The sequence below is a fragment of the Scleropages formosus genome, chromosome 18 (genome assembly GCF_900964775.1).
Source record: "Scleropages formosus chromosome 18, fSclFor1.1, whole genome shotgun sequence".
NCBI lineage: Eukaryota > Metazoa > Chordata > Actinopteri > Osteoglossiformes > Osteoglossidae > Scleropages > Scleropages formosus.
This window is the reverse complement of record NC_041823.1, coordinates 21,247,092-21,263,749: the sequence shown is the minus strand read 5'-3', so window position 1 is coordinate 21,263,749 and position 16,658 is coordinate 21,247,092. Positions and strand designations below refer to the sequence as shown.

At 40.0% G+C, this 16,658-nt stretch overlaps 1 protein-coding gene across 4 annotated transcripts; it reads left to right on the top strand.

Annotated features, from left to right (window-relative positions):
• The first annotated feature begins 326 nt into the window (after positions 1 to 326).
• Positions 327 to 16,645, top strand: LOC108922223 (uncharacterized). Of its 4 annotated transcripts, none has more exons than XM_018732219.2 (3): positions 327 to 895; positions 3,204 to 3,345; positions 7,596 to 16,645. In XM_018732219.2, exon 3 carries the CDS (start codon positions 7,674 to 7,676, stop codon positions 14,862 to 14,864), a length of 7,191 nt encoding a protein of 2,396 aa, XP_018587735.2. In that variant the 5' UTR covers positions 327 to 895; positions 3,204 to 3,345; positions 7,596 to 7,673; the 3' UTR covers positions 14,865 to 16,645. The 4 variants fall into 4 exon arrangements, with proteins under 4 accessions (XP_018587735.2, XP_029101910.1, XP_029101909.1 ...); XM_029246077.1 differs by having other exon boundaries at positions 327 to 899; positions 3,204 to 3,278; XM_029246076.1 differs by having other exon boundaries at positions 327 to 899.
• The last annotated feature ends 13 nt before the right edge of the window (positions 16,646 to 16,658 follow it).

Below are 16,658 nucleotides of genomic sequence, written 5' to 3'. Positions count from 1 at the left end.
GGAGCCGGAGCCCAACCCGGCAACACAGGGCGAAAGGCTAGAGAGGGAGGGGACACACCCAGGACGGGACGCCAGTCCGTCAAAAGACACCCCAAGCGGGACCCGAACCCCAGACCCACTGTGCCATTCGACCCCCAACAAATATATATATATATATATACACACACACATACACACACACACACACACACATATATATACATACACCCCTCTTGTTCCAGAGACTATATATTTAAGTGGTTAGAAGTCATTTTTGAAAGTTAAGAAACCAGGCTAAGAGCATCACCTTGTGAAAAACGGGACAGTTCGATGGCGATCGCATTACACTGTAGTAATTACATATTAATTAAATTCAATCGGAGCTCTCCGATCAGAGACAGACAAAAACAGTGTGGGAAGGGCGACCCCTCCTCCTCCCTTGCTCACAACTGTGCGCGTCACGGCCGAGGTTTCACACTTGAGAGCTACGAAGGAGTACGTTTGACATAAAGAGCGGCATTCCGATCAACCGCAGCCTATACTGTATTTTACACGCGTGCCTAAGTGCGCCCTAAGCGCGGGATTTTAAAACTTCCGCCGCCTGTGCGCAGTCGATGAAGTCATCTGTGGGCTGCGGAGCAGCGACTTCCGGTTGAGCGTGGCTGTTACATCGGGAACAATAGAAAACTGGGCGAAATAGCGAGATAGGAAGAAACGACATAAATAAGCACGCGTGTGTTTGTTCGACACATGCAGAAGGTCTGTCATGACAGTGCTTTCCAGTCGTAACGAGGCTGTTTAACTCGGCCGACTTAAGCGAACATGAGAGCGGAGGCTGAGGCCGAGGGTTTGCAGTGCCGCAGCTACTAGCTCGCTACTGCACAAGGAAGGAGAAGCGAGGAAAACGCGCTACTTAGTAAGTACGTGTCATCATGTCCAGCCAGGCAGGGACAAGACACCACTGGTTGATAAAGCAAAGTAACAAATAAAAGGCGTTGTAAGCGAGTGTGCTGTTCTTGTGGAACATGTATGTGGACGTTGCGAGGGCTCCGCTGGGTTAGCGACGTAAGGTGGTGCCGTTTTAAAAGCAAGAACGAACGAAGTAGCGCCGAACAGTTTCCGCTCGAAACGCGTTTTATTATCATGTCCCGCCGTGAGTGTGGAGTCCGGCCGCTGCTGTCTGTCTTCAATTGAATTCAATTTCGTTGCACATACAACAAAATTAATTCTAGATTATTAATATATGATTATATTATAGTAATAATAATAGTATATAACAATACTATTATAGTAATAGTATATAATAATTATGTATAATTATTGTCTCTTTTTCAAAGCTGCCCAACTTATTTGAACACTGATCTTTCTGTTCACTTGAATAACAGATTTTTTTTTTTTTTTTTTTTTAAAGGAAAATAAACAAAACGGCTCCCAATAATAGCAGAAGTGACTGCAATACTATATATATTAATCTAATTACTATACTGAAATAACTATATTAAACCCCTGGGGGGGTTAATATAGTTATTTTGATTTCTCAACCACTTCTGTTGTTGGAAGGGGCGTTTTGTTTATTTTCCTGCTTAAGTTGCAGTGTAACATGTTACAGTTTCCATACTACCGATTTTGAAATGCCATCGTGCTGTCACGTTTTTATTTTTATCCTAATGCCAAATGTATCACGGTTTATGATTTTCTGTTACCTACAGAACCTAGTCCCAAATTCCAAGGTCTTTGTCTTGAGATTTATTAGAATAATCAACTTTCTTAGGGGGTTGTATTTCACTTCTTAAAGGATACTTTTATTTTGCACTTGCTATTCGTTATCACTATTGCTGAAACTCTGTAGGCCTCTTCCTGACATCAAGGTACTGTCACGAATAAAGTACACTTCTGATGTGTATTTATATATGTTGCAAACCTTAGCACCATAGACACTAACATTTACTATTGACAGGAAGTGTTTTGCCAGTTAAAAATCTGAGCCTAAGTGCTAAATCCGGTTTGAAAGTTTCTTGTACATCATATGGGGCATGAATGATTCCTGTTCGTTATTAACAGGTGCATTTTTGTTTATATGCAGAAGCTGTGTAATATTCAGCTGTCATAATAGGATGCTGCTCTGAAAGGGTAGTTGGAACGTTTATTTAGCTGAACTAACTCCCCCTCCGTGCTTCCGTTGTCCATCATTAATTTTTCCTGTACTATAATTTTTTTAATTACAACACTGAACAGTATTTAAGGTGTAAAAACAGCCAGTCTCATTTGACCCTAAATATCTCAAAATAAGCAATCACATGCATTTCTTCCTTATGTTTTTCCCCTCATATGTTTTTATCTCACATTGTAATCTTAATATTTGATATCTTTGTGCTTTGCTGCCATCAGCTGAGGTTCTGCATTTTATAAAAGCAGATGTGGAGCAGCCTGTCTTGTAAATCCTGCATATAGGATTGTAGAATAGGAACATTTTCAACTGTATAAGAGAAATCTGTCTTAATTTTCGATAGTTACTCATCCGGAGCACATTGCAGAAACATAGGGTGTGAGGCACGGTGCATTCATGATGGGATCCAAATGTGTTGTGATACTGTGTGATTGCATTACAGTTCACCAAAAACATATCTTTGAACTATGACAAAACTCTTACAAACATGGGAAGAACATGTAAACTGCACAGACTGAGCCAGGTTCAAATCCACAGCCCAGGAACTGTGGACCACCATGCTGCCCTACTAAAAAAATTACAGTCTAGAAATACAATGAATCTTACTCTTCTGTATTTCTTTTTATTTTTGTGTTAAGTACCTTTACAATAGTAATTTTTTCATTAGGGTAGAATTCAACAAAGCATAACGCTCTCCAAAATCTGATTGTCATGCTTTTTGTTTAAAGTGGTGTGTATTTATCTAGATTTTTCCTTTACGCATTCCTGTATTTTTGCCCAACCATATTTAGAAAATACTCAGTACTGGGGCAGTCTTGACATTTTATTTTGCTGCTGATGCTCTGTTTACTGAACCAGCAACTTCTTTTGCTCATGTAAGACTTTATATTTCCAGTTTTGTCAACTAAATTAGGAACACTTTTTATACCTTAATTTTCATTTGATTTCTACCTTCGTAGATCAATTTGCAACATTGGCACAAGTCTTAGTTCTGTTCTCATGTCCACCTTTTTAGTCACAGTATTTAATACTGTAATTTATCCATCCATTTTTTCAGAAATCACTTATCCAGTACAGCTTCCCAGTGGAGTGGAGTGGAGTGGAGCCAAGCCCAGTGAGTACAGAGCTCAAGGTAGTCTGCACCCTGGATGGGGCACAGGTCCATCACAGTACAGTTACATGCACACTCACCCTCTCAGGTAAACACTAAGGACAGTTAATCTGATATGCATTTTCGGACTGTGGAAGAAAATCATGTAGAACATGAGGGAAAAAAACAAACTTAATTCAGAGTGCGCCACTTTCAAACTGACAATCCGAACTTCTCATACAAGCACTGCCTGCTACGCCACTGTGGCAGCCTTAAATGTCATGTTGATGGCCTGTTTAAATGATCAGTGTTGCCCTTCGAAGACCCATTTTTAAGCACCGTTTATGTATAGTTCTGTAGTTTAATTTTAATTGATGATGATCCATTTTTCAAATGTTGCGTGGCTGATGGGTTTTTTGGAACCACTAAAGCAGGTTTCTCATTGTGCCAGGGATGCATGATTGGATGCCAGCTTGATATCAGCTCAGGCTGCAGAGATTGCATGTTGTTCATGTGGCTTTCCTCCCACAATCTAAAAACATTCAGGTGAATTGATGATTCTAAGTAGTAGGGTGTTTGTCTGCATATGTTTAGCTACCTTGTGATGAACTGTGAGCTCATTTGGGGTCTACCCTAATATCCTAGTGCCTTATGCTTTCAAGATAACTTCCAGACTACTGCGACCTTGCCTTAGGATAAGTGCCATTAATTTTTTTTTTGCCATTTTTTTTTTTTTTTCCCCCCTGCAGACCTAATTTTGAGTATCTCCTTATAGTCACGCTCTTTTATGCACACCTCTCACTTTCACCTGCTCAGAACCTCTTGACAAAGCGCTGCATCTGTTTATGTTCTTTGTTGCTCCTTGCTATTGAATGGATCATGTGTAGGCATTCCATCGTGCATGAATTTCTTTTCCCTTAAGTAACAGTGCAACTTCCTTGTCTGTTCATCAGTATTAGTTGCACTGGATGAATGTCCAAATACCATGGCACAGTGACAAGTGCTGATGCCTCATGGCACCTTGGCTGTGTATTCAGACATGGGCTTGAATCCACCTCCATCTGTGTGGAGTTTGAATGTTCTTCCTGCAGCTTTGCCTGGAATTGCTCCTGCTGCTTCAGTTTCCTCCCACAGTCCAGAGATGCGTGTTTCTAGGTGACTCTAGGTTCCTTATGGTGTATGAGTGAATGAGTGTGTATCATTGCTCCACTGTATAGATGTTTGAATGATTGTATAGATTTCATTGTAGTGGACTGTGGTGTCAGCCAAATATTAGAAAATGTTCATTGTGTATTGTAAGCTTTTTCCAAGGACCCAGCTCCTGTTTAACCACATAGTGCTGTACAGCCTTTGCAAAACTTAATATGCTGCACTGAGCCATTAGTCAAGGCAAGTTGCACTGCTGTCACTTGTGAAAAAGGTCTCATTTCCATAAATCCTGATCTCTTTAACATGGATACTGTTCAAAACCTGACCGCGTCTTGATTTCTTGTCCATGAATACTACATGCCTGAAAGGAGATAAGACACACCTGTGGTGAAATGTGAAGCCTACACAGAATAAGGCTTGGATAATGCTGAAGAGGTGGGCAGAGCTCTTGTTCCTCAAATACAGAAACTGATTGAGCAGAAACTCAGTGGGCTAGATGTTGAAGTCATTAGTCTGGATGCCTTCACCAGGTGTTGCCAGGACACCTTTATTTCTCACTTGAGCTGTCAGTTACATTTGATGGTCATCTGACCATCATAAAAATTTAATAGCAGCTCACTGCTTGGATTCATATGTGGAAAGCTGCTTCTCCCATCCCTACCGGATGTCTTTCCTGTTACTTATGCGTGCATAAGTCTCAGCAGGGTTAGAGAGTTTATGTGCCATCTTCTCAAGCTCAGTGTCTACCATTTCCAGAAATGCTTCATACTCTGCCCAATTGGTTGGTGTACACACAAATGTCAGTTTTCCCTAATGAAACTTGTAGTCACATTGAGGTGACTCCTTTGCTGGGACAAACCCAAACTGTGTGACAACCTGCCATGGGCTAATGAGTTTCCCCACATCTGCCTGAGCCTTCTTACCTGAGGTGACTCCAGAGAAGTAGAACGACTACCCCTGATCAAGATGTCTGGTTCCAGAACCAATACTGAGTATGCAGGTAACACTGACTATATGTAGTTTGTATTGTTCTGCCTGTCTCACTAGCATATCCTGAGAGCCGGTTTTCATTGCATAGATTCTGATCATTTCAAGCTGTTCCTGTAGCCTAACAGGCACTGTACCGGCCCACCACCCCTGACTCTGTGGTTGGTGAACTCATAAAGTGGCTCCACATAGTCTTTTTGGACTGAGCCCCATGCAGGTCACCCAGCCATCTGGCACGCTCGAGCATATAATCTGGGCCAGTTACGCTTAGTCCTATCTTTAACTTTTCCTCTTTTACTTGCATCACTTTTTTTAACTCTGTCATGCTCAATTAATTAGTCAGGTATGACCTCAAGACACTCATGGCTGCATACAGCAGTGTGGCTTAAAGTAGGAGAGTATTTTATGCAAGTATCATACTTAGAATTGTAACATTTTTTACATTTCTGTGCTGATGCAGATCTTCCAAATGCACATTGCAGTTAGTTCATGAAACTTCCATTAGTTGTGGAATACCTGTAAAGGTGATATGTAAATATATTTTTCCCCTCAAAATTGGGAGGGGGAATCAGTGTTCATGATTACAAAGTCATTACTCTGAATATTTGGATTTTCTCACTTTGATCAGTCAATTTTCATGAATTACATGAATTCAACGTTAAGTTTCAGAAATGGTCACAATAATAGGAAAATATTCTGTAGCGCAAATCGATTTCACAGGCTACCTAATAACCCTTAATTTGCATTCTTGTGTTAGTTCCTTAGCTTTTGATGTGAATAAATACTATGCTTATGCTTAGCCCTGCAAGGTGTGGGGAAACCCAAGAACGGGTTTGACCGGGTCCTGCTCTCTGGTGGGTCTGGGGTTCAAGTCCCACTTGGGGTGCCTTGTGACAGACTGGTGTCCTGTCCTGGGTGTGTCCCCTCCCCCCCAGCCTTGCGCCCTGTGTTGCCGGGTTAGGCTCCGGTTCGCCACAACCCCACTTGGGACAAGCGATTTCTGACTGTGTGTGTGTGTGTGTGTGTGTGTGTGTGTGTGTGTGTGTGTGTGTGTGTGTGTGTGTGTGTGTGTGGGGATATAACACAATTGGCAAACCCAGCTGTTCAGAGCTCTTGGTGATAGTGAGTCTTATCTAAGAGGATGGGGGAGAAAAACACAACCTTGTGTTTTATAGAAGGTGATCCCAGCCTGTACTGATAGAAAGTAAAGTTTCCCAACAACAAAGATTTAGATTCAGCTCTTTACTCATGGTTTGTTTGAGCAATGTATTAGTATTTGTCACATGCACATTTTATTTGTAATAAGTCTATTTCCTACACGAGAAATTATTTAAAAAAATTCCTTTTATCACACAGTTACTAAAAGACTGACTGAAAAATATTTTTAGTTAACCTCATAAAGCAATCCTGCATTTAAGCGATTGAATTTTATGGACCTCACTTAACACATTATGGTGGACTTTATGTAATAAATAAATAAATAAATATATATATATATATATATATATATATATATATATATATATATATGTATATATATATATATATATATATATATATATATATGTATGTATGTATATGTATATATGTATGTATGTGTGTATATATATGTGTATATATATATATATATATATGTGTATATATTATGTATGTATGTTATAAGAGAACTTTTACATAATTTCTATGTTTGTGTGCAATACATTTCTTTCAGGGTGACATGGTAGTGCTGTAGGTTACACCGGTGCCTCACAGTGTCTGGGCTGTACATTCAACTGTGGGCTTGAATCTGGTTGAGTCTGTATGTAGTTTGCATGTTCACCTAGTGTTTGTGTGGGCTTCTTCCAAGTGCTTCAAAGATGTGTTGCAGGTGAACTGGAAGTTTCTAAATTGCCCACGGTATGTGAATGTGTAAGTGACTGTGTGTGTGATTGCCCTGCAGTGAATTGGCATCACATCCAGGGTGTGCCATGACCCATGTTCTATTCTTCTGGGATGGGCACCAGACTACCATGACCCTGCATCAGGATATTTTTTCAAAATATTTTCTAATTGTAGTGCATTTCCTTCTCTACCCGTTCATTTGGATTGTAAATTTTTTTCCTCAAATTGTTCTTTGAACTCTTAATGCTATTGATGGTTTTTGCTAAAAGTAAGTTTTTAGGAGAAATATGGTTTTTAATGCACATGCAAATTTAATGATTTAGTGTTTTCTTTCTTTTTAAGATAAGTGGAATCTCTGTTCTTACAATATCAACGGCAGCATCTTTAAAACCACAAAAAGAAGGGTAAACACAACCTACAATGCTGGAAGAGGAAGAAGATGACCGGTGTACTGTTGCTGAGAAGAGACAAGGAGACACCGATAACAGTGGAACACCAGCAAGAGAGATTGAAATGCTAGCCACAACGGCTATGAAACCATCGGTAGTCCCTTCTCAGGGGTTTCTACCCACTGCAAACCGCCAAATTCCTAAACAACGGAGGGGTCGTCCCAAAAAGGTTGTAGAAATCAAGAAGGAACTTGTGGCCGAGGAGCATAGTATTAAAATATCAATGAATGCCATTCAGCAACAGCACACAGATTCAACAAAAGCTTTGGAGAATGGAAACCCTTTTCACCACCTTCTGAAAGGGATCAGTAGAAAAGAGCAAACATTATTTTCATGCGCTACAGCTGAAAAACACAGTGATTCATTTGTTGCTTGTGGAGTAAGCAGAGATGAGCCAGTAATGTCAGAGAGAACAGAAACAACCCTCCTCATGCAAGATAACTGTCTGCCTCCAAAAACTATGCATCACAGTCACTTGTCAGACATTGACACAGCATATCATTTAAGGACTGGAGAAATTACTAATAAGGATAGCCAGCCATTACCAGAAGAAAAGCCTGTTGTCCCATTAATGCTTGGTGTAAGTCAAGCTGCTGTGGTGTTACAGCAGCCTTTGAATAAACCGTTCTGCAATGAAAATGACAAAGAAAAGCAAGACGTCCAAACTGTGAAGTCACTGACAGTAGTAGCGCCCTCTTCATGTACTATGCCTCCAAATTCTGAAGGTATTGATTTATCTTCAGTACACAAACGGCTAAAGCAACAAGAACCTCAATCAGTAACTTATGGAGGAAATGTTATGGAGGAGATAATTGTCAAGTGCCAGCCCTGTCAACCTAATTCCTTGAATTCCGATGGAACTTTCTTACAGTCGGATAGTGTACACGTTGTTAAACCTACAGAAAAAGGTAAAAATGAACAAATAGATGGAAGGAAGTTACCTGAACCTGAGGTTAAAATTCGGCGGAAAGTTGGTCGTCCGCCAAAGAACAAACCACAAAATGCAAAAACGCAGCTTGTGCAAAGTGTTGATTGCCGTCAAGATTTTGAGCCTGCACAATTTAAAAATGTTACCCAGGGCACTTTTGACAAATCTAAAAAGAATATAAAAAATTCCTTTCCCCTTAATGCTGTTAAAGAGAAGGCTGTTCTAAAGCAAAAGACAAGTAAAATTTGTGCAAACACTTTGAATGAGGAAGATGCTTCTCATACTCCGTCCTCTAGCACCCTTGTTCAAACAGAATTTCCTTCTTTAATTTCCACAAGCAAAAGACAGAAAAAGAAGGTTGGGCGACAGAAAAAACGTATAAATACTATGATAGAGACAATAGATCCAACACCTCACATTGGTACTTCTGTTAAAAAGTCAGCAAAGTCTCCCCGTGCATTAACTGACAAAAGGTCATTAGGAAATGCAAGTCTTTGTATCAGGAAGCAGAAGAGGAGTGGTAGGGGACAACAAGTGGAAAGTTCTGTTTCTGAAGTTATAGTTGAACAACAACCTGGGAAGAAAGTAAGTGAAAAAAACTCAGTGTACAAAACAAAGGTCCATTCTTCAAGAGGTGCAGGTGCGATACAAGGAAAAGATCAAATGGAAAGTACTCAAGTTTTTTGTGGTCTCCCAAACACTGCATCTCACCCAAATGGACTTTTATCCCAGAAGCAGCTAAAATGTGGTCGCCACAAAACCATGCCAACAGAGTCAGAAAAAAGGAAGAGGACGGTTCAAGCATTATCAGCATCGCCAAGAAACTTTGAGCAAGAAAGCCACATTACATCCAAAAAATGTGACATTGCTCATTTGAATAAATTAAAACAAGGAAAAGAATTATTTTCCAAAGTGTTTTCAGACAGACAGAGTATAGACACTGGGATTCCAGATGCAGGAAACAGTCTTGCAGTTTCAAAAGATTTTCAAGTGTTGAATAAATTCACGAGTTTAGACAGACAAAGAAATACAAAGGAGACTCTGAAAGTAGTGAAAAAAGAAAGGATAGTGGTTGAAGAGCCAGGGCAAACAGGTGAAGTTCTTGTTGGGCTAAAGTCCAGCAGCTCTGCTTTAAAATTGAAACGTAAAAGTAGTAGACCATACAAAAAGAAAACGTTGATTAAAATGGCAAAACAGGTGGTACTTGCACAACAAGGGAGGAAAAGTTCCATGGAAACAGATCTCATTGCTGATCCTGAGACTTATAATGTCTCTCAGCACATTGCTCCCCATCGTACCAGAAAAAGTAAAGTTAAGAAAGAAAAGAAAGATGAATTGTGTCAAGATACCCACTTGAGAAGATATACCCGAGCATGTAAGTTAACTTCAGATGGCACAGTTAAGAAACGAAAAGTTCATTGTAAAGGCAGTAAATCTGTTTGGTCACCTTCCTCAAGTCTTCCTGATTCTCTTCTGATTTCAGAAAATGCACTTCATGCATCTGCAGTACTTTCCCCAAACCCAGAATTAAAGCATGTTCTCTGCAACAATGAATCACCAAAACCTCTGAAGAAAAAAAGAAATTATCAGCAATTGAATATCATAGTTGAAGAAAGTCAACAACCAGTGTTGTCCAGTTTTTCCAAGGTGCAGAATCCTGATTTTATCCCAGAGACTGTGCCACAGCTTTCACAAGAAACATTGACAGGACATGATTCAGTTCTCTCCTTTGGAAAGACCCCTCGGAAACCTTGGAGTAAGCAAAGGAAAGCAAGAAAAATGGCAGACGAACAGTTAGAAAGCACCAGCAGTATCTGTGAGAACACTGTGGTACCAAACAAATTATTTCTAATGTCTGAGTACATGCCAGATGTTGCTGGGAAAGAGGTGAGTTCAAACATTGTTCAAACTGCTGGAAATATATTGGAAATAAACAAATATGGACAGAAAGCTGGCATTTCTCAGAAAAAGGAGTGTGTCAGTACATTGCAATCTATCAACAGTATGTCTGATTCGTGTCATAGTACTCCCAGCAAGTATCTACCAACACCTCAGGATGCATCAATGTCTGTTAGTACTGTTAGTGGTAAAGTGCCTCGGAAACGGGGAAGGCCACGCAAGACAATTCTGACTCAAGAGTTAAAAAAAGAAATTGATCCCATATATTCAGTTGAAGATCAGAAATGCTCTGTGTCTGAAGCATGGCATCCCACATCTTTAGAGATGGTGGGTTCATCTTTGAATATTTCATCAGCAGCTGAAATGAAAAAAACATATAAAGTAGACCGGCGGAAAAAAAAGTTCAGAAACCAGAAAGCACTTGAAGGTGTGAGAGAGGCAGCTGTTGAAACTTCTAAAACAGATACACAGTTGCAGATACAGGAGTATATAGCTCCCCATTCTGAGCAACCAAAACTGGAGGCAGTTTCTCTGAAAAATTTCTCGGAAGAGCCACAATTACCTGGAAATGCCTGGCCAGTTAAATCATTGTGTATTGCTGATACTGGAAAAATTTCATCTGTCCAACAGTCGGTGGAAGTCAGTAGTACAGACCGGTTTACAAAATGGACAAGGAAAGGAGTAGGCTCCAGGAAGAGACGCAGGAGGAAAAGGTCATGGTGGGATGATCGTGGTAAAACCAAGGGTGAGCTGTTGGAAAAGAAGCTACAAAGTACACCAGATGTTTCTCTACAGTCTTACGAAAATCAGGCAGAAATTGAAAGAGTGAAGAAATCTCCTACAATCAGTAAAACAGAAACTGAGCAACCAGATGAATCAGGTTGTGTGAAACATCCTGCATCACAAACAGCTGCTGAAGCTGTAACGCAGTGCCAGTTGTTGACTCAGGAATGTGAACGTGCTGGAGAAATTTTAGCAGCAGAATCTTCTGGTGTAAGGAAACTTCTTAAAATTCTCTCTCTTGGTGAGAACAATTGTGAAGAGCAAGGCAACTCGGAGAAGTCTACAGAGAAACCACTTATTAATAACACTAAGACAGATAGTCTAACTCAAGTTTGCATTTTGGAGAATGATAAAGGATCGTCCTTGAAAATCATGAATTCAGAAAGGATGGAAGAGTCATGCAAAACAATAACTAATAAGAGTTCAGAAGATTTGAATGAGAAGACTTACTCAGACTCACAAGAGGAAACTGAGATGTCAAAATCTCTAGTTCCAAGTGCAAGGGAAGTGGAAGCATTAGAACTAACAGCAGAGGATTTTAGACAGAAACTTGAGGTTCCTAGAAGGGGTAAGATGAAAAGCTTGGTGAAAGGAATAGAACAAAAAAGAGATGCTATAAAGTTGTCTGAGCAGAAACACCACTCTGACACCGTTGCTGTTGACCTTTCAAAGGCTATTGAGTCTGAAATCCCAGGTGAAGCAGAGACACATTCCCCTGAAGCTGTTGTGGAAAATAATATTTTGCCTGAAGTCCCATCACATTCTCCTGATGAAATGGTAAAGAACAGAGATCTTTTTTCACAGTCCTTATTTTCCAAACAAGTCCTAAATGAAAAAGCAAGGAAAGATAATGTGGAAGGGGTTGAACAGTGTGTGCAAGAAACGGAAAGAAGCAGCACAGATGAAAACTCTATAAAAAGTGCAACTGAGATTTCTGTAACTGAGTCTTCAAAGCCTCGTGGCCCAGGACGCCCACCTAGATGTCAAGAAAAGAAACCTATAGAATGCAGTTACTGTGGACGCACTTTTCATCATATCTCTTCCTACATTATACATCGCCGCATCCATACAGGTGAGAAACCTTATAGTTGTCAGGATTGTGGTAAGACTTTTGCTCAACGCTCAAATCTCAATACACACAGGAAGGTGCATAGGCAGCCAGAACAGCTGCAGTGTCCATACTGCAGTAGTAGGTTCTCAGAAAGGGATAGACTTCTGGAGCACTGCCGTGTACATAACCATGACTCAAACCTTTCAAGTTTAAGTGGGAGACTGAGGAATGAAAGATTAAATGTAGAGGTACATACTAAAAGTAGTACCGATGGATGCTCCGTTGCGCCCAAGGATGGCAAACCTCATGAATGTGAAGTCTGCGGTAAAGGATTTCGCTTTATTTCAATGTTGAAGATCCATTTACGTGTTCACAGTGGAGAGAAACCTTATTCTTGTAAAGTCTGTGGCAAGGCTTTCAGTCAGGCTTGCAGTGTTCGTGTTCATGAGAAAATACACTGGTCAGTCAAGCCTTATGTTTGCAATGTGTGTGGTAAAGGATTTGCCCAACTTGGAACTCTGAAAACTCACCTTTGTACACACATGACTGAAGACCAAGTACAAGAGGCAGAAAAGAAGGCAGTGTCTCCAATAACCTTTCAATGTCACATCTGTAAAAAAAGCTTTGGTCTTCGACATCAATACAACCTCCATATTCGAACTCATGGAGATTTTCAAACTTATACCTGTGATATCTGTGGCCAGAAATACACCCAGGTTTCTGACCTCAATATTCACCGCCAAACCTGCCTGAACTACAGTGGAGATGGGGTATCATCCGTAGAAACGACAACACAGCTGGCTGAAGTCTCCTTTGGTTCACAGAAATCTCAAATTCAAGGTGATAAGCATTCTCCTTGCCAGTCCGTGCTGCATTCACAGTCCAGAAGTTACCAGAAATTTCAGTCGCACGCCTATCCGCAACCACCGAATGAAGGTTACCAGCAAACTCACCCTGGAGTGTTTAAGCAGTCAGCTCACTTTAAAGCACAAAGCTCTAAACCCATTCAAATGTTAACTTACTCTAAGTACATAGAGTCCTCTGCTGTACAAACTTCTGAAAGTGACTTTAAAAATTATCCACAGCATTACCCTCCAAGGCACCTCCTCTTTCAGTCACTTCGTGAACACCGTAAATCTGACCCAAGGAAGTATTTGTGCCCACGCTGTGGTCGACTTTTCCGACACTTGGGCAGACTTAGAGCCCATATGCTGACACATGTTCGTGGGCACAGCTACACGTGTGGTCGCTGTGGCAAAACTCTGGAAAACTGGAACAAATTCTGGATACATCAGCGAATTCATCGACAAAAACGAGGACGTTTCTTTTGTTCAGAGTGTGGTCAAGGATTTCGTTTTGCTGGACTGTACAGGAAGCATTTGCAGGAGCACACTGAGAAAAAACCTTATCTATGTCACCTCTGTCCTTATACCTGTTCCTGTGAAGAAAATTTGAAGGCCCATCAAAATGAGTGGCACGGATCTTCTAAACCTTACACTTGTAGTATATGTCAGAAGGGTTTTTTCCATCAGGAGAACTTGGAGCGACACCTTTTCATTAACCACCGAGTTCAATCATACCATTGTTCTTTCTGTAGTCTCTCATTTTTTGACTCTAGTGAGTTGCAGCTCCACCTGAAGACTCATGCAAATGCAAACTTTCCTCTTACATCACTGTCATCACAACCCCTCTTGCTGCCTTATCAGTGTGGGGGATGTGATGCAAGTTTCAAAACTCTAAACTTGTTGTTTCGGCATCAGCTTTGCCATTCCTCTCGAAGCACAATGACCTGGCAAAGTGGGCAGATTGTTGGCCAGGTCTCAAATGCATTTCACCCCCAGAAGGTTCCACAGCATTATAGACATAACACATCTACAGGTCTACCATTTTTTCAACCTGAAAGTTCATCAGCAAACATCTCTCAAAACAAGAACAAGTACTTATTTCCATACCCAAACACATGCAGTGTTTACACTGCTTCTTCAGCTTCAGCTCCCATGATCTCCTACTGTAATAAAGATTCAGCCCATCAACAAGATGGCTCTCACATCAGGCACACTTCTCCACTTACAAATTTAAATAGCCATTCTCAGCATAGAGGAAACAAGATAGGCCACCCACCCAGTCCCACCTCCCTGATGGATTGTAAATGTCTACCTCAGACTTTTTCATCTTCCTGCACTGTGCCTTTTTCTAAGCCTTGTTCTCTCCATCTTCCTAATCAGACTGGGATATTGATGCAACCATCCTCACATGAACTTTCACAACAACATTCCCAAGTCCCTACTGGTCTTCAGACTGACCAAACACAACTTGCTCAACCACCCCATACCAGCAATAAGTCATCGACATGTTTAGATGGGTCCTCGTCATTTTCTGTAAATGATGAAAGTGAAGAGGAATTGGGACAGAGTTTTGAGTGTGCTGAATGTGGAGAGCAATTTGATGAAGTTCCAGAATTATATGACCATTATTTACAGCATGCAAGGGGAGAGGTTTAATGTTCTGATTTAAGATGTAACAAAAATCACAGTATCACTTTCATTTTTAGTTTGTAATAGATAGACATTTGCCTCTTTCATTTCTGTTTAAACACTCTCAGCACATGTAAGTATTCCATTTTAATTGTATTTGTATAAATAGTTTTAATTACACAGAATACCTCAATCAGTGACAGGAAGGGTCATACCTGGTGGACTTTACAATCAAGACTGTACTAATTATAGGGCTGAAAAACAGATTGTTATTGGTCCCAAATCCCAAAATACTGCAGGTACTAGCCTTTTCCTTTTTTTGTTTTGAATTTTTCCCTTTTACACAGTAAATTCAGTGTAGTGTCTCTCCATCACATTGAATGAAGGTGCTTTTTTTACAGGTGGTCCCTGCTATAGTTTACTGCTATGCATCGTTTTGCAGATACATCACTCCTTGAGACCATTTCAAATTATTAAACACTTCAGCATTGCTAGACCTGAAGATGAGCATTTTAACTCAAACTTAGCTTGAGTTAGAAATTAGAAAAAACAAGGCATGTTTTATTTTAAAACTGTTTCATGGTTATAAAATGGGTTAATGCAAGTATACAAGTACATGTCTTTAACTGTGCCATACTGTTTTCTTCAGGAACGAAAGATGTTCTCCATCCCTGCTACAATAATCTACATCCCACATGCTAAAAAAATTAGATAAGGGTCTGAAGATAAACTTAATTTGTGTTTCTTACACTGTACAATTCCTGCTTTGTCTGCCTCCATGGAGCATCATTTTGCTCTCTTTTTTGTCCAACATGCATGCTGCTACTTTTTTGCTCTGTGTGGTTCCCCCCCCCCATAACATGTGCCTTTACACAGTGCCACTTATTTTTATACATTTCCTGTTTTTTCCATCCAATGTCTGTTCAAAAGTTCGCCATGCAGAATCTAAAGCATACCCAGGAAATACATGGAAAGCCAAACAGGCTTCCATGCTTTTCATTTGCTATGTCATATTGGTTCACATGTTTTCTATCATTCTTACAGGAAAACTGACCCTGCTTTATGTGATTTTGCTTTAGCTGGCACTTTCTGGAACATATTAGTTGTGTAGAGTGCTGACCATCTGTATTAACAGTAACTGGCATTAATACTTCGAGATGTAATTTTGACACCATATTATGTAGTCCTTTGGGATTTGATAGATTTGTTTGTAAAAAAAAAAAAAAACTTTTTGCGTAGCTGTGAAGAAACTTCCACAGGGAAGTTGAGATGATGCAATTTTGTATTCATGAGCATAATTTAAACTGTGAAGATACTTAATTTTTTTTCCTTTTTTTTGGTGTGGAACAGTGCACTGTAAGAATTGCATTTATTATGTCTTGGAAGTCTCTCTCTGTGAAATACAAACTGAAAATGTTTCAGTTTTGATGTGTCGTTTTTAAGAGCATTGAAGGGAGACAAGTTTTGTAATATGTCACACATCTTTTTTTGGTTTTTGTCTTTTATTTAATGAAACCTCCCACTTTAAGGCTTGTTACCTGTATCAAATCACATTTTCTTCAGTTTCTTCTTTGAGAGTTATGTTTCCCAAGATCCAGTTAGTGGGAACTGTTTTATTTAGTTTTGCTCACATTAGCCCCATTTTAGCTGGATGTGTGATTGCCTCCCTCTGATCTTTATTGTTTTGAAGTGTCTTGCCAAGCAGAAAATAAACCAACATCAGTTAAATGGTCCCTACAAGTACTTTAAAAATATATAATTTCTTCTATTCCTTGTACATGTAACAATAAGTCAAAGAAATACGTTTGTAAATTTCTGTGA

What these genes read in the sequence shown, in the direction of transcription:
- LOC108922223 (XM_018732219.2), top strand. Translation starts at nt 7,674, where the DNA reads ATGCTGGAAGAGGAAGAAGATGACCGGTGTACTGTTGCTGAGAAGAGA.